Source organism: Conger conger, chromosome 2, assembly GCF_963514075.1.
Source record: "Conger conger chromosome 2, fConCon1.1, whole genome shotgun sequence".
NCBI lineage: Eukaryota > Metazoa > Chordata > Actinopteri > Anguilliformes > Congridae > Conger > Conger conger.
In genome coordinates this window covers 21331405-21355051 of record NC_083761.1, presented here as the reverse complement: position 1 = coordinate 21355051, position 23647 = coordinate 21331405, and the positions used below count along the sequence as shown (strand labels likewise).

General features: G+C 41.0%; 2 protein-coding genes across 3 annotated transcripts; one reads left to right on the top strand and one right to left on the bottom strand.

The window, feature by feature from the left end:
• Positions 1-1288: 1288 nt before the first annotated feature.
• On the top strand, positions 1289-4427 carry LOC133116532 (peroxiredoxin-like 2A). 2 transcript variants are annotated; one of them, XM_061226183.1, is made up of 6 exons: positions 1289-1429; positions 1539-1718; positions 2042-2133; positions 2742-2882; positions 3651-3815; positions 3984-4427. In XM_061226183.1, coding segments are annotated over exons 1-6 (684 nt in total). In that variant the 5' UTR covers positions 1289-1428; the 3' UTR covers positions 4089-4427. The 2 variants fall into 2 exon arrangements, with proteins under 2 accessions (XP_061082167.1, XP_061082175.1); XM_061226191.1 differs by lacking the exon at positions 1289-1429 and having other exon boundaries at positions 1436-1718.
• A 1781-nt stretch (positions 4428-6208) lies between these two features.
• Positions 6209-19435, bottom strand: sfxn3 (sideroflexin 3). Its single transcript, XM_061226169.1, has 11 exons — positions 19267-19435; positions 16843-17035; positions 16128-16298; positions 15876-15974; positions 14344-14419; positions 13115-13200; positions 12057-12184; positions 11241-11290; positions 10787-10836; positions 9846-9893; positions 6209-9730 (listed from the first exon to the last, which is right to left on the bottom strand). The coding sequence occupies exons 2-11, from the start codon at positions 17004-17006 to the stop codon at positions 9634-9636; spliced, it is 969 nt and encodes a 322-aa protein (XP_061082153.1). The 5' UTR covers positions 17007-17035; positions 19267-19435; the 3' UTR covers positions 6209-9633.
• Between the last annotated feature and the right edge of the window lie 4212 nt (positions 19436-23647).

Here is a 23647-nt window from a genome sequence, read left to right as displayed (position 1 = left end):
AAGTCATATGTTTCATAATCATCTCCATGAAAATAGAACAAAATTTCAGTTTTTCATGTTGCAGTTGGCTGCTTTTGGCACAGATTGGATTTTTTGGTTTATGAATATCACAGGGCCATTTGGAGCAATGCAGGGCGTTAACCTTAGCTCATGTCTGAACAGGCAGATTTCAGACCACATACTGTATGAATCTATATGTGGGTGCCATCGAGATAGGTCAGCGCAAGTCGGCATGCCTGATATTGTGACATGGGACTGGGGATCTCTACTTGTAACCTCTGCTTTCCCCTGACTGAATTAATTGGAGAAACAAAAGGCCTAAAAAAAGACCTACCTAGGGAAGACTAACACGCCATTGCTGCAAAAGAGCATGTGTAGCATGTGTGCTCAGTCAACTTATCCTGTATAAATAAAGGTTAATAAATATATATATATATATATATAAATAAAATGAAATTGCTTTACTTTTCAGGGGGAAGATGGGAACTTTTTGGTACCTCTTTTTATGTAACTGTTTGCAAAATAGCACAATAAACTCATTATGACTATTATTATTACATAGCTTTCCTTACATAATGTGGCTTAAGAGGGTAAATAATCCCTCTCAACATGAAAAGCACCTAATTTAGAAAAATTCTGGGATTGCAACTGTGGTTGGAACAAAAACAAGTATTTAGAACCTATTGGACGACCATGGCTAATCTTTTGGTACTGTAAGTGTACCAACATAATTTTTTCAATTACATATTTTTATAAGTAATGCCTTAAGTGACACATTAAAGAAATGTGTTATTTTTTATACGATCCTGGCCATACACCATGGGGAAATGTCAGTAGATGAATTTGTGCGGTGTAGATAGGCTATAAATAACAACAACTATCTAAAATGGCTACGCGGTACAGATACATAGCCTAGGTGGGGTAAATGTCCTTTTCACAGATAATGGTTATGTATAATTCCGCTTTTGTGCACAATGAAGACACTCATTTCACAGATTGCGCAATTAAAGACAACACCACCTGATTATTTCGGCTGGGGACTCGTCTTTTTTCTGAAACATGTATGTCACGTCATGGGGCGACGTTTTTGTTACATTTTAACATATATGTTTTAACATTAGTAAAAGTTATGATTGACTTAATTCGAAAGGCAAGCTCACATCGGTTAAATAGCTGATTTGATGCGTCATCTGTGATTCAGTTTGATTACTCGTTATCAGCCCTTTGCCCACATTATTTCCTAAGAATTACCAGTTGAGAAATAAGAAACTTGCGGGTAGGTGCAGGCTCGCTATATGTCACGTTACGTCAAGTGCGTGGGCGTTTTTTTTGATTGGATCGCGTACCAATAAGAAGGCGTGAAGGCTGTAGAACAGGAAGTAAATACAGCGAACGAACCTGTCTTGCAGTGGCGTCACGATTCGGTTAAGTATGTAGCCCAATTGTTTACCAAAAAAAATGCCTCGGGGCTGCGACTGGTACAGCGTTATTACATGTTGAAATAAGTACGTTCTCATTATACTCCTTTTCGTTTTCAGTGTCACCTGCGGTCCTTGAGAGAGAAATCCTCACCATGGGGATTTTGACCAGGGGACTGGGGTCTGTGTTTGGGTTCGTAGAAGGGATTTTGCGTGGATTCACTGATTTGTTTTTGACCAAACCATTGCCGGCCAGTCTGCCCTGTCTGCAAGATGCAGACCTAAAAACACTTGATGGAGGTGAGTTTTGTTATTATTAAAAGTATCATCTAGGCTATCTGTTCTTTTAAAAAGTACAAGTAATACAGATACACATATAGTATGATTTATAGCAATGGTTGTTCTAGTAGAATTCTGTAGATACTAAACCTCTGAAAGTTAAGTTAAATTAAAGTTAAGACTTTAATAGAATCCTATAATAGTGTTTTTATTGAATTTCATGTTTTGGTCACAGTGCAGGAGCATTGGAGGAATTTCAGAAAGTTCACGATTGCTCAATATATGTGAGGATATATTTTATGCTAAACCATGAATGCATTTTTCAATTTCTGCTTCTCTTGCAGAGGAAAGAACATTTAAAGCAAAAGAGCTATGGCAGGAGTCTGGTGCTGTGATCATGGCTGTGCGTCGGCCCGGATGATTCTTGTGCAGAGAGGTGCTTTGTTCAAATGAATTCCACTTATCAAAGTGCCAGGGTTAGGCTGTGATAAGCTACTTGTGTGTGTGTGTGTACAGCTTGCTCTTAGTCCTAAACCGGAGCAGGAATTGGACATTGGATTGTGTGGCTGGGACGTGCCTGGGGAGTAAAGTACATGCAGAATGTGTGGGTAGATTAGGTAGTGTGGGTATGCATAACAGTTTGCTACAATTAAGTGGGTTTTTTTTTAATCTGGGGTTTTTTTTTTTTCATGTAATCATGAAAATAAACTGTACATTTTAGGATTTTGAAAAATGTAAAACAATTTAGTTACTTCAAAGCTTTACGAGAACTACTTGAAGACAAAATAAGAGCAAGGAGTGCTACACAATCGCAAGCATTCAGTAACATCACAAGACTCTCTTTGGTCAAATATTGCATGGATGAGGTTTTGCACAGATTTGTTGATGCATGCCAGCTCGAGTGCACACTGCCATTAAGGCAAAAGAAATTCTGAAATTCATGTACGTTTTTCAATTCAAGTTTTCAAGACTTTTGGACTCCACTGTATATTTTCAATTTGAGTACACAACTTGGGTACACTGAAGGTGTCTCTCTCTTGGCAGGAAGCTGCTGAGCTGTCCTCTCTGAAGCCCCAGCTGGACACGCTTGGGGTCCCCCTCTACGCTGTGGTGAAGGAGGCCATTAGCACAGAGGTCCAGGACTTCAGACCGTATTTTGCTGGGGAAATATTCTTGGACCTAAAGGTGATGGTTGGAGGTGTAAGGAGGAGGGTGATTTGAGTCTGTTGTGCTGTGAAGCTGATTTGTGTGGGAGTATAATGGGGTCCTACAGGGGGATTTTTAAATACTACAGGCAGTGTCAGTGGTTGTTCTTGGGTGCTTTCTGGATGCTATGGGAAATGACTGCAAGGGAGGTTACTTCAGTGCAAGCTGTAAAACCAGTTTAGTCAAACTACTGCATTATTAAACCCGTTCAATTAATCAGTGAGACCAGCCAGCTTAATCTACTGGACTGAAGGAATGCTGGCTGGTATGTTCCCTTATTTGTACCTCCCATTCACTGTACTCTACGCAAACATGGGTGTGATAAGGGATACCTCTATTGCATAGCTTGTTTTCCTATCGATGCCATGAATGAAAATGTTGGGTGATGTAAGAGGACCCATCTACTGGTCTTTGAAATGTATATAAAAAATGTATGAAGAGGGCTGTTGGGTGCCTAATTCATATAACCGTTTCAATTCCAAGTCCAATATGAAGTGGCTCCACCGAAATACCAAGGCTCAAAACAATTGTAGGGTAATTTTGATTGGTTAAAGAGGTATAAGGTTGAGAGTGCTGTATGGCGCTCTTGGGATTTTACAGTAGTTACCCTGGAGTGCCCTATGGCTTTGCCAGTGGCCACTCGATACATAGTCGATGCGCAATTGGCAGTTACTTTTCAATTTTCCTCCAAAATCGAGATGAGGGCAGGCATTATCTTGAACCAACGGAAAATGCTGTCTTTCGCAGAAACGGTTCTATGGCCCTCGGGAGCGTAAAATGGGCCTTTCGGCGTTCATCCGCTTGGGGGTATGGAAGAGCGGCCTGAGAGCCTTCCGAAACGGTTTCGCGGGCAACGTGCACGGAGAGGGCTTTGTGCTGGGGGCGGTGTATGTCATCGGCGCTGACCAGCAGGTAAGGCACCTGATCCACATCGCTTCCACAGCGGAGCTTGTGCTAAAATACTGAGGACGTTGGAGCAATAATATGAGCCTAAGAATATAACCGGCTGTTCTAAACTAGGAGGAATGGGAAAATTGGACCCAAATAAAAACTTCTTACTTTCTGACTTTTATTACACAGGGTATTGTCCTGGAGCACAGAGAGATGGAGTTTGGGGATAAAGTCAACATCCTTGAAGTCCTGAGAGCAGTAAGAAGCCTACCAGTGGAGATGGTGGAAAAATAGTTCATGTTTGTACAATGTTGTCTCTTTGTTCTGTTGGACACAATTTTATGTTTTGGGAGCACTTCTGGACTCACAAAGAGCAGACCTTTTTTTGACTCATTTCTGTTTGCTTAATGAATTAATTTAACCCCCCCAAACATCATCTAGTCTCCTCTTGTCTGTTGTTGTGTTGTTAAAGTGCGCTGTGTGATGTATTAATGATGGCTTGCGTCTAAACTCTCCTGAGGATGCAGGCTTGATGCTTATACACACGGTCCAGTCAGACTGCACACATTACGGACCTCTGGAAACTAATATTGATGAATAAACTTAGGCCTTAAGAAGTGCCTCCCACTCTCACTTGTGTGGGTCTGGTGTTCTTGTGTGTGTGTGTGTGTGTGTGGTGCTCTAATATAGAGTGATTTCCAAGGCTGGCATTATCAGGACTTCAGAAGCGGTTTGACGGTAAAAGATGACATTACCCCATGGGTTACAGTTAAGCCCAGAACAAGGCACCACCCCACTGTTATTGCTATGGGTATTTGCATATAATAAAAACTGATCAATAGGGCATCAATCTTAACTGGATATCTAATACCGTACATGCAACCATTATTTTGGGATGAAGCAAGTGAATTTCATATTTCCTTTTGTATTTTCAACACACACGTCTGTCCCATTTAGTTGTTGACAAATGAGGCATGGCTTATATGTGGGTGATCACTGAATTTGAGATGTGTAAAAACAAAAGTGAATGTAAAAAGAAAACCAAACAGACAGGCTTGAAATGAATTCAGTGCTGACCAGACACTGTCCTGGGGCAAAATGACAGTGCAACACTACTGAAATATTAAACAAGCATTGCTAAATTCATCCAAAATAAACTCACTACTGTGCAATCTGGAGGAGAGCCAATGTTGGACAGTGAATTGCTCAGGACACAAAGGTGGATGTAGCCTGTTTCTTAATAGTTTTGATAGAAATATAAGGCCATAACATTCACTAAGTGTTCCAAAGGGAGGGCTGTACTGTAACTGCTTTCTTCCTCCCTTTGTAAAGCCCACTGGCAACTGAGGTAGATTCAACACTTGTCATATGTGACCAGTTGTTTAGCAAAACCAGAGTAACTGATATAGTTCTTGTACACTTTTAACACTACCCATTGTAGAAATAACCCTAACCCCAAAACATTTTTATCTCAAAGTTATACACTTGAGATAAACTGGTAGATTTAACCAGTTTACTTTTTCAAACTAAATAAAGTTTAGAAAATTGCATACTTCTCACATAAAAACATCTACACCACCAAGATCATTCTGGCTTATGTTCTGGCTAGCTGTGGTTAGCTTTAGCTCTGTTGCATACTACAGTGTGCAGTGATGACCCAAGAAAACCACGGTCTAATGATTTGTAAAACATGATTTAGTGGTCGCTTTCCACACAATTTACAAGCGAACAATTTAACTGACATCTATAGCTAACCAATGTTACTGTAATGTAAATAATGTTACCAAATGCTGAACAGCCAATTGGTTAAGGCTAATCTCTCGCAAACCCATCTCACCACTGTTGTAGCCAATCCATACATGTCTCCTCTGGCCCTGTTCCTGCTCCGATTGGATCATAGAGTGTATGAGTTCAATACATTGGACGCATGCTTTTCAGATGCAGCACAGAAATAAAAAAGGCCCAGAAGCAGCCTTTTTTAGAAAAACAAATACAAGTGGACAAGCAAGGTATTGGGCAAAAGTGAACACAGACACAGGTTGCCAGTTTAATAACTGAGCATGTTTGTTTCATAATATATTCATGGTCAAATATGAAATAGTATGCCTTTAAAGTCATAAAAACACACGCTATGCTAAAATGGACTAAGACTGATCTGCCTAGATTTCTTCAGTCAGTCTCTGTTTGTTAGGCTGTGGTGATTCATACAGCATATGGCATCTAAATTCTTCACATTTAGACCAGCTTCTGTGCCTTGCTGTGCATCGCCAACAGTAACTTTCCACAGCATGAATGCACTTTTTGTACTCAACTCAGACATATTAGACTGGAATGTCCTGTGGCAAAGGTCTCAGTGGTGAAGCAGACAATGGAGGATTGAACTTGGAAGTGGGATATGAAGAAATACAATTAAAAACTGTATACACTTCAATTTTATTTGATTCTTAAATTTTAAAGAGCTGTAACTAACCTTCCACTTAAAATACAAAACAAAAATGACTGTTAATGGTAAGAACCAACACAATGATTCAACTGAACACCATTTTCTAACATTCAGTCTGTATATGTGCGTGTGTGTGCATTCAATTGCCTGTGGAATATGCCACATGTAACCCACACATTAAGCAGTGCAGTGATATCTTTGAACGTATTCAATCATTTAAAGAGGTGGCAGTTTTGGGGAAAAGCTTTGAAGGAAGCTGGAGATAAAATTGAGGATTTGGGAAAGTGTTTGGTTGGGGATACCAAGTATTTATCGGATACATTCTGAAAATAAAACAATGCACCAAGGCCAGTTCATAGTGTGCATTTGTGTTTATCCTACAGTAGCCCACTAGCTACACCACTTGATTCCTGGCAATGAGACATTTAAAGAACAGGTAGTCCACCTGGTTCACAACTCAGGCATGTAGCCAAGTGGCTAACGTACATGACTGGGCCCTTAACCCCACATTGCTCCAGGGTGGATTGTCCCTTGCTTAGTAAACTGCAAGTTGCTTTGGATAAATAAATAAAAAATATTATTATTAACTGCCTTGTAAGGGCTACAGACTTGGTGTATGCTTGGTAGTTCCAACCGCATATTTCCCCTGGGATTAATATTGAAATCCTTGCCTATTCACATCCAGCGTCACATTCAGAACGTCGCATGGCTGTTTCCTACTTCTCATTGCACAGGCCTAGAGGGGAGGTTCTCAATCTCGGTCCTCAGAGACCCCTATGTAAGCCGGTTTTCGTTCAATCCACAATTGTGATTCATGTATTGCAACAAACTGCTCACAATTCATTGGACAGTTTCTGTCTGTTGAAGCCTGTACTCTCTAGAAATCATTCAATCAGATTAAAGTTTTTATTTTCTTAAATGTGCATCATGATTCCTTGAAAAATATAATGTTTAATTGATTGTCTGACAGGCAAAAGGAGTGAGATCCAAACTGCTGAAAGCATGGACATTGGGCACTGGAACTAAATCAACAAATATGCACAGTTAAGATAGAATCTGATTACAGTCAAGGTAACTGGTGAGCCATTGGCTGTAACAAAACACACATAGGGGTCCCTCCAGGACTGAGTTTGGTGAAAACCTGTGAATACTCCCACCTGGTGGTCACAGGAAGTAATATACCTTCTCTTTGACTTTGTTTACCCTACGGTTCGAAACGTTAGCATGGAATGCTCAATTACACTGCTCTACTACACTGAAAAACATCACTGTGATACAGAACCAGAGGTCAACTTACAATACTTTATAACTACAAACACCAAATTTTGAACATAAAAGCTCCATATGCATATATTTGGCATAAGGGGAGATGGAGGTGGGGTAGACCGTAGCATAGGTGATGGTATTCGTTTTTGTTCTATTCTTTTTCTGTTGTAACTTGTACTCTGAGTTTAGCCCAACATGATCCACTAATCTTCGTCTCTTTTTCTCTGCTGGGATTTAGAAATATTATGTTTGCTTTCTCACTACTATCACAACTAGCACATGGTTTAATGTGGCTGGAATGACAAAACCAAGCTTAGAATATTTTTAGAAGTCGTCCGACTAAGCAAATGACCTGTGTTTTGCCCACTACCACATGATCTGATACCAGGAAACACAGGAATGAGGCTGGGCAGCCAGCCCAGTGACTAACAGAGTAAGGTTACCGCAATTCCCCCAAAGCACAGAGACATACTGCATTTTTCATATTGAGAAACTCAAGAAATTCAAGAACATAACAAGGTTCCTTCCAAGATGTGCGAAAGTGTCAGAGACCACACGTAATCATCAGTGATTAAGGCATGGGAAATGTATGAGTGAGAAAAAATAAAATATATGCACATTCAATCATTGGCAAGGATGCACCAAAGCAAACAAGAATGGAATAAACATTCCACTTTCCTCAGAATGAAGAAAGAGAAACCCATGACCCAGGTATGCATTGAGAAGGGGGTTCTCAATCCTGGCCCTGCAGTGTCCATGTGCATGCTGTTTTTATTTAAACCTGAAGTATCATTGTTTTTACATAGAGACAGTTAATGTCAAACAACATCTGGTCCTTCATACTGAACCATTTGTGCAAAATGTAAAATTATGTAACACGCATTTCAGTAACCTTAGTTAATCGTAAGATTGTAAATATAATTAGCATACACGGTGGTACTTCTGCACCAGGGTTGAGAACCACTGCCCTAATAACTTGTGCATAGCCTGCCAATATCACAATGATATGAATTACATGAGAATTATGTGAGTCCTATTTCAGTCATATATTATTCCTTCAGTCCTATTGGAGTGCTTCACCCACAATGAATCAAAACATCTGTGACTTTACAGGTAGTGTGACACATCTTTTCTTTTCTTGTTACACCCAAGATTGTTCCATGAGAGTATAAAACCCTGATAGTGTTTGGTTTTTCCAATCCTTTCCAAGTCTTCCCCACGTGGTTCAGTCAGTAAAGGTACTTGCCACAAAAGCAAGCTGGCCCCAACAACCACAACATCGCAGGTTCAAGCCTCAGCTATGTCATTAGCCAAAGGTGACTGGGAGTCCACAACCTTGGAATAAGAACTGGCTTTGGGAAGGGGACAAACAGAAGCCTAAATTGAGTCAAACAAGTTATTATTTTTCTTCAGACACAGCTTGGCGAGTTCAGAAACTACTAAAACTCACTCAGCAGACTGAGTTTCTGAAGAAAAATCTGAACACATTTCATTGTTAATCCAAGTTAAGGACCATTGTTGTCTAAATCCAGGCCTGAGTTAATAAACACATAGGTATCTGTCCTTTACAATTGTGCCCAATAAACCAACATGGTTGTGCTTGGTCAGGGAGAGGCTTAGGTCACTTAGGTTCACCTCAGCCATGAATCCCCCGCCCCCCAGCTCCCTGGTCTAGTGCCCGTACAATCCCTTGGGGGATTAGGCAGCATATAAAGCCTGATTTATACTCGTCGTATGACCCTTGCGACAAGTGTCATAAGGCAAACGTCGCATTTCCAACAGAAAACTGGCACTTTTTCCTCAGGGTCGCGCACCTGCAGAATTTTGTTATGAGGCAGAACTGTCATACATCGTCGCACAGCGTTGATTGGATAGCAAGATGGAAACTGAAATTCATTGTCCTGGATAGGCTCTGCCGTGTTTTCAAAAATGTAAATATCAGCGGTTTGGAATCTTGTAGCCATTGAGACAACAGAGCCGTCGTCAAAGTATAAACTAGAAACGTTGTGCGATGCATTCATTTCCGTCATGCGACAATTGTCTCAAGGGTGGTACGACGAGGATAAATCAGGCTTAAATCACACGACACCCCCACCCGACCCCTTCCCCGGCTCCACCCAGTCCACACCCCTAGAGGCCCTTGTTGAAGAACACCTTGGTGGTGTGAGGGCTGCTCTTCCGGATACTCTCCTGCAGTTCTGGCTCCAGACTGCTGACCTTCATGGAGCTGTGGGGAGAGGGGTGGGGGAGGGGGAGGGTAAAAGAGGAAAGCCACATGATTGGATAATGTAAAGGTTGAGAGCAGCCCAAACCAGATAATACCAGTGCAGGTTAACCCTTACCTCTTCTGCGGGAACAGGGCGCAGCACAGAGGGGTGGCAAACACCAGGCTGAGGGAGAAGAGCAGATAGGACAAATGAGACGGTGAACACAATGAGACGTACCATTTACTGAACACACAAGTGGACTATGAACTGAACACACTAGCAGAGACTTGTTACCGATGATGCTAAGTGGCAGACTGTATGTAGAACACAATGCGAGATGGCGACTGTGCACTGATATACACTAAGAGAGACTGTGTATAACTGTAAACACTACACACAACATTAAGTTATATTCCCAACAATCAAAGACAAACTACACACAGAATTAATAGAGGAAAAAAACAGTAGAACCTCAGGACCAGAAGATACCAGTTACAAATTTGTCAGTCAAATAAACATGATATGAAACTGGAAGAGAAAATACAACTGCGTCTTATCAAAATGAGCAAGCTGTACTTTCCACTGATAAAAAAAACTAAATGCTATCAACATTAGACGACGCCTATGTGAAACTACTATTGGCTAAGGAATACAAGGCAGGAAGGTCAAGAAAGTTTCACATAAAGAAGACAAAATTAAACGGTTCTCAGGGGCCGAAGATGAGTTAGTTCATAAACAATAATCAGACCAGTAGTTTGTTCTACATTGACTATACACAGTACGGGTCTGATTATTGTTTATGATACTAAGGCTTTCAGCTGCCAAATAAGTAGCTTACTTGGAACATAGGGCTACTTTAGTGAAAGTAGAAACTTTTAAAAATGGTGTATTCTTATATCACTTGCAGAAAATTAGAAGTCTGAAAAAGCCTCGTATCACAGAGGTTCTACTACTGTACATTGAACACTGTCAAGTGTGTAAAGTGTAGACTGTGAGGTCCAAAACAGCCTTTCACTCCTCGTACTGTAGTAATTTCACGGGGGATCATATGAGTGTTTGGTGTGAACTACACTCACCAGAATCCCACCAGTGCCACCTGGACAGGTGCGTTGAGTACAGGAAACCGCTGAAACAAAATGAGACACCATCAAAGCTGACTTTCAACCCTGACCTTTCACCCCTGCTTGGTTTCTGTTACCGCAAGTAGAAATACATTATTTGCACCCAGTACAAGATCACCTCAAGCAACAGCTGGTACAATGTTATGTTTCTCTTGAAGACAAGTGTCATGTCATTATGAGTGCATTAATATGGTATACAATCAGGAAATATTTGTCTGAATGATTGTTTGGCACCATGTGAGCACAATGTAATAATCATCAGAACTTCTATATCATACATAATGCGTATATCCATGCAATATATTTAATAAACAAGGAGCCATTTCTCATTACTAAGCAAAATGATGAGTTATTGGTCCATTCCTACTGCAGACAGGTCAGGAGGCGATGTTCACTGACCACAGCTCACCTTCATGAAAGCTTTCTTTTCCAGAGCATTCATGATGACAGGAGGAATAGCTGAAGTGAAAGAGAACAGAATTCATCCGCATTAAAATGTTGTCTCTAAACAGGGGGAGTGTTCTGTTGACATCCCACACTGGTGACACACATCTAATAATAACACCACCAGACCAGACATTCTTAGTGTGGCCACCTCCCCCGATTATTCCTCTCACTATTGGCTGGACTAGAAAAGTTCCAGTTACAATACTTGTCTGGTCACCGAGGCGTGAAGATTGACAGATATGTAAACCTGATACCAGCTTATAAAGCTACACGAAGAGCAGTATACAGAACATGGCTTGCAGTAATTAATTCCTGGGAGACACAGCGTTACCCTGCCAAGTTCATTAAAGCCTGAGTTTAATGGGTGGGGAGAGGGAGCCATTTTAGGTCATTATTGAGGTTCCTGAGCATGTGCTCACTGCAACACAATACTTCATAAATTAAACAAAATGGAAGAAAAAGTTCCTGCAGAAGACATTAGCAGCAAAGTGGAGCATGCCTGTTTGCGCAGACAGCAGATTTCTATTATGTTGCATTCCTTCTTAGCAAAATATTGTTGTTCATTACAACTCGGTATAGTATACGCTTACTAAATCCAGTAATGTGTGTTTGCTGACTTGAGTCGTTTCCTGCTCATGTTTGTAATGTCCTTGGCAGAGCTTTTTTTCAATTGCTATTTTAAGGGGATTATAGCACGAAGGAGTGAACTAGTGAAGAAACAATTGACACCCACACCCTGTATTAAATAGTCCTGGAATAAAATGTAACGGTCTCTCACCCATGGCCGGCACTGCCATGCCGATCCGTGACACCACCACCTGGACAATCGCTTGCTTTGCAGCACTGGTGGAGTCGCCAAGCCGGTTTCCATTCTCATCGGTCACGGGTATTCCATACTTGAGCTCCCTGGCGGAGGAGGAGAGTAAAATAAATTGACCAATCTAATCTCCCACACAGCCTTGCAACTGGGCCAGAACTGCCTGTGCTCCAATAGACTCAAGCTGTAAACTCCTACCACAGAAGAAGTTCAATAGGTGAACCTATTGTACATTTTACATTTACATTTTAGTCATTTGGCAGACGCTTTTAATCCAAAGCGATTTACAAGTGCATAGGTTCTTCCACAAGTCAAAGCATCACATCCATAACTAGGAAAATACACATGAAAAGCTGTTCTAAACATATAGTGTCATAAGTGCACTTATTTTTATTTTTTTTTGGGGGGGGGGGGGGGGGGGGGGTGGTTAGACAAGGGAAATAGGGATATCAGAAAGGGGGGCGGGGGAAATCAGGAGGGAGGACTAAGGTAGATTTTGAAAAGGTGTGTTTTTTGTCTGCGTCGAAATAGGGGGAGGGATTCTGCTGGCAAGTCATTCCACCACTGAGGAACCAGAACGGAAAACATGCGTGAACGTGCAGCTTGACCGCCAGGTGCATGTAGAGAGGGAACCATAAGGCGACCAGAGCTGGCAGACCGGAGTGGTCTAGCTGGGGAGTAGGGAGTGATTGTAAACGGATACCTAGTGTCTGCAGTTTCTACATAATAGATTTATCATTGTATTTTCAAGATATCCAGATTAAATTTCAACATATTGCATGTAATACGGTTCAATGCACAACTGAACAAATAGACAATATATTCAACGATTGATCACATATTGTGAATTTGAGTTCTACCCCATTTACTTTTTTGTCTTGTTTTTCTCTTATAAATTGCTATGACATGAGCTCTTCAAACAACACAGTAGAAGACAAAGATTGTTAGCACTTATTGTCCCTTGAAAACAAAGAATAACTCAATATATTTACATACATATTTACATATATATCTCTCACCTCTGCCTCATGAAGGGGATGTTGATACAGTTGGCTGCTGCCACAGCAGCAAAGGGGACGAATCGAGCGATGATGCCAGGCAGGTGCTGGATACGTTACAGCAGAAATAGACACACAGTTACAAGAATAAATATCAATCTATACTATGACACATCTTCATATTGTGGCCTGGATTCAATAAGTATTTGTCCTAAACTTTCATTGCCAATAAAATTAAATTCATTATTTCACTCTCACCTAACCTGTTAAGTATATAAAATAATCCATCCATCCATCCATTATCTTAACCCGCTTATCCTGAACAGGGTCGCAGGGGGGGCTGGAGCCTATCCCAGCATACATTGGGCGAAAGGCAGGAATACACCCTGGACAGGTCGCCAGTCCATCGCAGGGCACACACACCATTCACTCACACACTCATACCTATGGGCAATTTAGACTCTCCAATCAGCCTAACCTGCATGTCTTTGGACTGTGGGAGGAAACCGGAGTACCCGGAGGAAACCCACGCAGACACGGGGAGAACATGCAAACTCCGCACAGAGAGGCCCCGGCCGACGGGGATTCAAACCCAGGACCTCCTTGCTGTGAGGCGGCAGTGCTACCCACTGCACCATCCGTGCCGCCACTATATAAAATAATATTAATATTAAATAATACAATGTGGTTTCTACTAAATAAAATTGAACAATTTTCATTTATTTCCAAGTTAAATTTAAGGACAAAGGTGGAATCAAATGAGCATCTAGGCCAATATACCTCAGAAAAGCAAGCAGAGTTGCCAAGTATTTGAGCTCTGTTGGAGCCTAAAAGGCAAACCACAATGCCACTCACAGTATCTCAATACTTTGTTTATTTAGCAGAATAGGCACAATGTAACACCACTATAAGACCAAATACAAACATTAGAGGGCATTCATGTACAGCGTAGCTGAAGAAGCAACAGTACAAAAGCCTTGTTGAATGTAAACACAGCACAGCCTAGCATGCGACTTCCAGCAATGCTGGGGTATGTTGCTGCGCGTTGTGTTTGTGTTATGACTAAAAAGGCAATGTAGCATTAAAAAGAGCTGAAACCCAACGGATAAACTACATGCCAGTGTTGCCGAGTGAAAGCTACATGTTAGGTGCACACTCCCTCCACCTCATGACTACTTGAGAACATTACAACAATAATGTGACGATGTTGCATGTAACTATGCTATGTGTAACTTATTATATGCTGGTACCTTGGTGAGAGACTTCAAACTCAGGGCTGTGACCACAGCTCCAGTGGTAGCACTGACATAGGCAGCACCCAGCTGACTGCAACAAACACAAGGAAACATTACTGCTTTACTGTCATATATTATACATATACACACAAACAAACATGTTATCATAATAATAATAATAATAATAATAATAATTTACAGGTTCTCATACTGCCATTTAAATTGTTTCCAGAAAAATATATAACAATGAATTAACGCATAAAGTAAAGATGAATTGATGATGAATTCCAGAACTTTGGGGCCTTCAGACACTGTTTGATCATCCTAAGTGGGACACAAAGAAAAGCCACTCCTAAACATCGAAGGACCTATTGTGATAGATAGCATATTCTAAAAATAATCCATTGTCACAGCAGGTGAGTAATGTGCCCTTTTTTGTCTGCCTATCATTTTCTTAGTTAGAGTGAATTCAGGTTAATTCAGGAGACACTTCTTTGTGACGGCAGGTTCTGAGTCTGCCTTCACTACCAGGATTAATAAGTGTCCCAAATGACCTGACATCACCCTGTCGTATACACAAACTTGAAAGCATTACTGCTAGACTGTCATTATACAAAAACACACACATAAATGCATGATACACACAATCACACAAACCAAACACAGAAACATGGCTGACCTACTTTCAGGCAAGTGTCATCTCTCTCACACACACACACACACCCCCACACACACACACAGCTTTCAGTCAGGCCTCCTATCTCACCAAAGGGCAAATGAGACTTCAGGTGTATCTCAGAAAGGAATGTTTACTGGGGTCAAACTTGGACACAAGAGGGATGGACTAGCTAGCTCTGGTTTTCCGTTTAGTGACACGCCCTGTCAGCAAGTATCAAATAATGATCACTCAGGTCAAAGCCTGCCATCTGCCTGCACCAACTGCACCTGGTGAAATGTAATGAAATGTACCCCTGCAAAACGACGACCAATACATTGCTCTATTTCATGCAAATTTTGAAGCATCACGTCAAATTTTAATACCTTTATCAATAATCATAACACTAGATTGATAGTAATCTTGATACCATAATCTTAATAGTAGGCAGATGAATAAAATCAATCAATGAGAATGAAGTAAATATGGCGAGATCAAAGCTTAAAAAGCGTACAGTTCAGATTCCTACATTTTAACCCAGCAGTAGGCCTTTTTCAGAAAATGTTAACATGTGCTGCAATAATCCCATTTCGCATTCATCTCTGGTAATGTACATCTTATCATTTTAGCACCTTCTCATGCCTGTCCTTTCCCACAGTTTACAAACTGGATGCAAAACACACATGTAAATGTCATCTTCTACACAAGACACAAATTGACCTCAGTTGCATATCCAAGGTATGCGGTCAAGGGATTAACACTGGACAGGCCGGGAATACCGAAACTGGAACCTGAGCACTGCAGGTCATGGCCTCAGCAGACACACTTAGGAGGAACCTCTCTATCATTGTGGGGACATTTCAGGGGCTGCTAGAAATCGTTAGCCTCCTACTTGACGGTGATGGGGGCGTCTCCACTGCGGTTGGTGTAGTTCACCACGGCGTTAAAGGACTGGTTCACCCACTGCCAGAAGACTACAGCTGGGGTTGTTCTAGAGAAAGAGGAGGAGAGTGACAGAACAGTTTTGTGATGCAAGGGCATATAAGAGGAGAAGCAGTTAATTATATTGCACCATGTTTGTGCATTTGTTTACTTTCAAATAACCATACCGTAAACATTTAAAAAATCCTTTTTTGGACCTTACCTGTAAAAAGTCAGCATGCAGCCCGTTATGGTCATGTTCATGGGCACCTGTGCAGACATTCGACCAATCAGGAGCATCTTCTCACCCGTGTCTGGGTGGAAGGCGGAGTCATAAATGTACTTGGCCCTCCAAAGTTGGTCCTCTGTCAGTCCGGGCTTCACTATTCCCAGCCTAATGACATTATATATAGAGCAGCCAGGCAGTTAATGGGACTACTCCAACCTTAAAGACCATGCACAAAGATAAACACTTCATGAACAGTGACCACTCGCTAGAATACCGACTTCTGTTCGAAATCTATTCAACTAGGCCAGAGGTGAAAGGAAAAATATATACTTAATGGATATGAAAATAATGTCTATGTCCAGGTCAGCATCTAGACCAGCGGTCCTCACTCCTGCTCCTTGAGAGCCACAGAGTGTGTTGGTTTTTGTTTTTGCCTTAATATCAACAATCAATTCAGACCAAAGAAACCAAGTGAGGAGAGTTAATTGGTTCAAAGCAGTTACCTGCAAACCTAATAAATAACAACTATGGATATTTCTAGAACATGTCTACTGTGTTCATCACATACTACACACACATTCATTGTTCTAGAAAGAGAAGTTGAAATGTTGCCCACCTACACCATTTAGAAATAAATACAGTTCCCAAGAAAAAAAAAAAAAGAGAGAGTCCTTCCGGAACCAATCACCACCCTCCATCCCACCTGTACCTGTAATTTTCAATGGTGACCCGTGCGTCCTCCAGGGTTTCACTGGACAGGAGGACGTTCCTGGGGTCGGTCACTGTGAAGAAGTGCTTGGCTCGGCCCATGAAGGTCCCCTGGTCCCATCGTGACTCTTTGATGTTTATACCAAGCGACAGCTCTCCAGACATCTTCCTCCTCTTCTTATTTTACCTTCCAACTGCAATGTTAATCATTAAGCAAGGGTTTTATTTTTTCCACTTTCGTTTTGAAATGCATAATTGCTTACAATCTACTTTTTAAGAGTCACGCCACTCTCCAAAGATGTTGAACAATTTCCCCATAGGAAACCAGTGGTTTCCAAAGAAGAAGTAGCATTTTGAAGGATTGATCATAAACCAGATATGCTGATGATAACGAGTGCACACACACACATACACACTTGGACAAACACACAGACAGGGAGCTTTTCAGACAAATTCAAAAGAGGGATGTTAAAATGAGGGATTATTCCCCTGCCTAAGCCTAGCTCTGCATCATAAATCCTCCAGTTTTTCATCCCATTACCTCAAACCCTCAACAGCAAGTTTGATTAGTGCATTCTACACACGGAAAGGCTAAATTTAACCAGCTTTGTCTTTCCACCTTATAGTCCCAATGAATTAATACAGAAACATCAGACTCTCCACAGTTATATGAGAAGAGAGGTCAACCACCAGCATTATTATTTGCATTATTAACTTCAGAATTATTCATGAGGGGATTCAATGACTATCAAAACCTTCAATTCGAGGACACTAATGTGGGCTCTAGGGATATTTTACTCTTGAAGCTATACTGTGCTGGACTTTTTGCTTGAAATTGACATTCAATGTTCTTTTACAGCATGAACACATTTGAAGATAAAAGCATCAGTACTGTGTTACACCATCACTGTATTGGTCAAGGTAGGATTGCAAGAGCTGTTACCATCCTCTGCTCAGTAAGACATTGGAGCAGGTCACTCACTTCTATATTCAGACATGGGTCTGTCATCAGAGGGAATACATAGCTGAACCTCGATCACTTCAAGTTCAAATGCTGACCTATCCTCTACAGCTATGGTCACATGCATGTTGTTTATTTGTGCGTCGGAAAGTGCAATTTACTGTTGCGGGCAGCCTCGTGACTGACAGGTGTACAGCCAGGTTGCCATGGAGGCAGTATTCAGGTCTTCCCAGGCATGCGTGTGGGGATGTTCCCATAATGCAGTTCAAACATGTGACCTCATATTTAGGCTCATACTGAAAGGTAATATTGGAAAAACTTCCACAGTAACTTTCTCTTTCTCAGCTAGCCTACCTCCTACTACAAAATACAAGAATACAAAGAGGCAACAGCTGATCAATTTAATTAAACAGAAATGCAAGAGAAACACAGCAGTCTCTTTGTTATTGGACTATTGTGGGCAGCACTCTAAAGTAGCATATGAACTAGACATTGGTCAAATATTTTGGATTCAAATACTTTTTCTACACTTTACTGAGCTTGTCTGGTGTATTGCTATGAAATGCTCTGAAAAAGTGCAAACTCCCCCTTCTGGTCCTCTTGGTCGGCTCAGTTGCACCAGGCACGGCCAATCGAGCACAGAAAAGCATTTGAATTCAAAACAATTATGATTTGACCCAGGTCTGATATGGACTACAGAACTCTGGATCTTTGAAAGGTGGGCTTGAACTCAAAAAAAACTTTGATTGTGGTGCTGTATGGATCCACTGCTAATATACAACTGTCAGTTCTGATAATAAAATGAACACTCAGTAAAAAACTATACTATATAATACAGCCGGTGTTTTAGTTTCGTTTTAGTGTCTTGTTGTTCAACGGCTGTTCAGCCAAGTGAACTGTTGTAATGAGGAAACAACACACAAACGGGAAACTGCAACAGAAGGCAAGGAAACTGTTAAATCAGCAGCTGAGATGCCAGATGGACACGGGCCGGGCACTGGCGAACGTGGATGGTATATCACACGCAAAGCAGACGTCACAACGAAACTGGCATTTAATTTACCTGCTCACATCCAATGACATCGAACTGTGACATGAAATTAGAACCCTACATTACATATCACAGGCTAACTAACAGTTAATCGGTAGGTAGACAGAATACCTTGCCATAAGTTTAGCCTCAATTACTCGTAGCCACGTATTAGGCCACAAAAATGTACATTCGCTAGCAATCCATATAATATGTAAGAGATACGGCAAAGTGTGTATCAATGTATAGAAAGTAAACAAGAGCGTGATATAACTACGAGATAAACAGCACATTGCGTGCCCGCAGAATGACCTAGGAAGGGATGGATGCCTTAGGATTACCTACTCGCTAACATTAGCTAGCTAGCTTTGAATGAGACAGCACGACAGTCCACGCATAAAACTCCATAAATAAAACAGCGCCCTGTCACGTACCTTTTGTATTGTCCCCCGCAACAAAATAACTATTCGCACATTAATACACCTGAAAGTCTTCTGCTGCGAAATTATACCAGGCGATCGTAACACACTCCGTACTCAAACGTCCGCGGCTCCCACTGAGCCTGCTGTCAGATCTGGGAGGAAACAGAAACGAGGCATCTAAAGAAGGCGGTACCTGACTTCGCAGCTTCAGCTTGTTCGCCGGTCATGGCTTGATGGGTGGGTTGTTCGTTCAGTGCTTGTGACACGCGAATTATGATTGGTTTGTCGTAATACTGTAGTCGCTTCCTTGGTAGGTGCTACATGTGCGCAATGAACCTCTGAGTCTGAATTGCGCAGATACACCAATGTATATAACACCATAGATATGCCTATGCATAAGACTGAACCTTTGCAAAATAAATAACATTATTATTAACTCGCCCGTGAAATAGCCTACATAATTTACTCCACGCTATCTACTTCCCGCTGTGGCATACGTTTTTAATTTTTTCAATTTATTTTTTTACCAAAGTGTACCAAGGAACCGGGTTAGAAAGGTAAACATACAAAGTTGACCTTTAGCGTTTACAGTTTTGTCTTTTAAGAAGAACACAATTAAATGTAGTGTATGCGTTCGCTTTGCACACACGGCGAAGCGGATTCCAATAACATCTCAGCTTTGCCGACATTTTATTTAAACGGATAGGATGACTCATAGACCACACATTCATTGACCAAAAAAACTCGTCTGCAAGTTTCCACTGCTTTACTGAAAACGCGATGGCAGTGGAACTCAAAATAAACTGCAGGAAGGGAGGAGTAGAAGGGAGTTCAGGACATAGCCCAAACCTTCTTAATAAAGAGTGGTTGTAAAAAAGAAAGTCCAACAGCCCGCAGTTTTATCTTTCTTTCTGAGCAACACACTATAGGCCTACACTGCGCTTTATAGTGGAAATCCATACTTGAGTTATTTGTAATGTGAAATTCATGTGCCCCCTTTCCCCCTAAGTTACTTAGCAATGTGCAGCCAGATGTACTTACAATTTTATACAATTTAATAAAATTGCTCCATCTAAAACCCCTAGCTGCATCACTGGGTTCATTATTAGGCTAAATAAATGCAGGTTAACATGCTGGAGGTACTATATGCTATAGACAATACTATGACAGTTCACCATTCAGGCTTCAGAATACTAAGGCTCATACCTTATTGACTGATCTAACTATGCAGTCATAGTCAGATGGAGCAAAAAGCACCTATATCAATCAAAAAGGGTTGATATAGAAAAAGCTACTGAATGGGTTTATAGATGGATGTATGTACATTATAACATTTTCTGTTATGGATTTAACAGAATTTTCCATTTGGTCAGTTTTCAGTGTAATGTGTCATACTCATAGGCATCATTTTCACAGGGGAATATCTGAGACAACCTCATCTGTCCCCCTCAATGTTAGGCCCCAATTTATTTGCTAAATCTAACCAAAAAATTGAAACATATGTAAGCAGATGGAGAAATACATGAGGATAGCTTAACTTGAGCAGCTGGCTGGACTGGCTTCAGGGAGCGGTTGGGAGAGAGTGAGTCATAGCTTGTTCTGGAATGTTCAGTGAGGCCCACAGTGGTACATAAATGTGAAAGTAGAGCATGGTAGTGAAGGTCTTTAGAGGGAGGAACAATGGCACAAGAACAAAAAGGTTCTCCATTTTCTATTCATCGAAGAAAACAGAAAAGTTGGAGGAATATGTTATGGGAAAAAGTGGAGAAATTAAATGCAGATGGCAATATTTGCAGCTCACCATGAACTTGGAAACAATGGCTCCAAGAGGCGGTATGCACTCGATGTGTTATTTAAGGCAGAAACAAGTATTTTGAAGACTGAATTACTTTTAAACTGAACAATAACGTTTATGTTTTCAGCCATTTTATAACTTTCAAGGCTCAATATATTCAACCAGAGGGTGGCAGTACAATCACATAGATGAGCAGTGACAAACTATTATGGCTTTCGGACTGCTTATTAAAGTAATGGCAGCAATAAACAATGCATTTTTGTGTTGGTAATACATGCTTGTAAAAAGGCACATGAAAACATGTACTCTATTAGTTGTATGGGTGATCAAGACTACTTAGATGGTTGGTATTAAATAATCAGAGTCATTCAGGTAATTATCCCCTTATCCCATATAATAACTGTCATGCTAAGTTGTTTAAGACATCAAAGAAAAAGTGTACTAACTGTATTCTGACTTAAGAGTGTAGTAAGTCAGAATACACTCTTCAGTATCTATTCAGAAATCTGCAGTTTTACAAACTGAACTTGAACAAAAAAAACCCCATTCCATTGTGATGCATTCCCATGTGCTGGATATTTGTTTACATCAAGGTTTACATGAACGTGCATGCCATAAAATCAATAAGAAGAATGTCGAGGAAGGAGGCATACTTATTCACACGCACATTTCATTTTTACAGAGGCTATAATTGGAGCTAAATAATACCTTGAATATGCTGACGAGGTCCACTTTAAGTGCCTTCTCATAGACATTTCTGCCTTTTAATATTATTTGCTACGCTTGCGTTTGAAAAGCGAAAACAAGCTGCATTACTTTAAGACATTTGCGCGTATCATACTGTTCCAATACTTTGAGTGATAAAGCCAGTGACGATGTAGACAGGGAGCTCGACTCCTTTAACGTGCCTATCGAATTCACGACAACCAATCAGCTCGCTGGACGCTTGCGCTACGGACAGCTTTTGTCTTGGGTGGTAGTAGTTCAGCACAACATGGAGACAGGTAATGTTCTTAAACTTGTTTGGGTGATTGAAGAACAAACTGGATAGACTTTTGGGATTCATTTTTCATTTCAGAACAAATTATATCTGTCTGCATGTTTAGATGGTCCCAATAAGGCAAAGCTATATAATTGTATTCGTTTAGTATGTAGCCTATGCGTTTACCGACTCGTCGTCCCGTTATTTCTCGTTGTATCGGCTACGTTTCTAGCAGTCGGCAATGTTAGGCCTACTTTTAACAACTGAATATATTGAATTGTGCTTGGGTTACTTATGACAATTGACTAGCATAAGTAATCGGAAACGCTGGACGTTAATGTTTGCTTAATTAGAGCTGTTTTGTTGATGGCTTGCCCGAGTTACCCATACCCAACCTGTTGCTACAACGCTGTCCGAGGTCCTGACCAGCACCTCAAGCGTGGCGCTTCGATGTGACGCCTTCGCTCATATATTGGTTGAAGTTATGCGATACTATCCTATTGGGTATCACGCCCTCTGAATCATGTGATTCGCATATCAAAGTGGGTCAGAACATTTTTTAAAGTAAATATAAACGATTTTACTTTTAACATTTAAACGATTGAACGGTTTTAAGATCAGTTGTATTTTGTATATATCCAACACAGTAATGGCGTCATCACATGTAGCTATTTATTCCATATTTCTCCGTATTAAAAAAAACGTGAAGAAACACGTTGTTTAGTTTTTTATTTGTAATATTTACGGAAAAGAGTTTAAATAAAAAATAAACAAAGGGTTTATTGGCATCTTATTTTGACGAAATATAGGGAATAGCTGGTAAAATATAATAAGGGCATTATTGTGTAATCAACTTCCACCCTAATATATTGGATATATGGATGACTCCAACAATGTAATTTAACGTGTTATTGTTCATTTCTTTCTTTTTTTAGTGGTGGTGGGGAAAGACTCAACCTCACTTCCAGACATACTAATTAATAGTTTAATGACTCTTTATTTGCCTTCCTGCTGCAGGTCTGTGAGCGCTAGATAGCATGGCCAGCAATGAGTCAATGTGCAGTCAGCAGGAGTGAAGGGTCATTCATCATGTGGCAGTCAAACCAGCACAGAAGTGAGGACGTTCTCCAAATCAGGGATGGACATTGACCACAATGCAATGCATGTCCGCCCTCCTCCCCTCCACTCACATGACTCTTACCCGGCTTTTTTTGAGGATGTTTTTGTTTTTGTATTCAACATTTTGCATCTTCTTTTTTGTCTTCAGTTACACGTACAGCAGTAAAGTGTGTTCCCCCCTACCAGGATAAAATGGCAGCTAAAAGCCTTGCCACTTTTAATTGCGGTCAACAGACGGCTGCAAGAAACCGCCACTGAGGTTTTTTTCCTTCACGTGGTGCAGCCGCTGGCAGAAGGGTTCCTTTCTTGTGGAATACCCCCCACAAGAAAAGAGGAGTTTTAGGAAGGGGAAGTGGAAGAGGAAGAGGAAGTGAAGCGGACACACCCCGGAGCGGGAACAGTGAGACATGTGACCCGAGGCCAGGCGAGCGTTCTCTCGATCCGCCCCGGGGCTCCAGGCTTTTGATGACTGGCCGTCGGGAGGGCTCCCCTTCGCC

What these genes read in the sequence shown, in the direction of transcription:
- sfxn3 (XM_061226169.1), bottom strand. Translation starts at nt 17,006, where the DNA reads ATGTCTGGAGAGCTGTCGCTTGGTATAAACATCAAAGAGTCACGATGG. An exon ending in GACGCCCCCATCACCGTCAA is followed by an intron (nt 14,420 to 15,875) that starts GTAGGAGGCTAA and finishes TGTTTGTTGCAG; the next exon opens with TCAGCTGGGTGCTGCCTATG. An exon ending in GTGGCACTGGTGGGATTCTG is followed by an intron (nt 9,894 to 10,786) that starts GTGAGTGTAGTT and finishes CTTCTCCCTCAG; the next exon opens with CCTGGTGTTTGCCACCCCTC.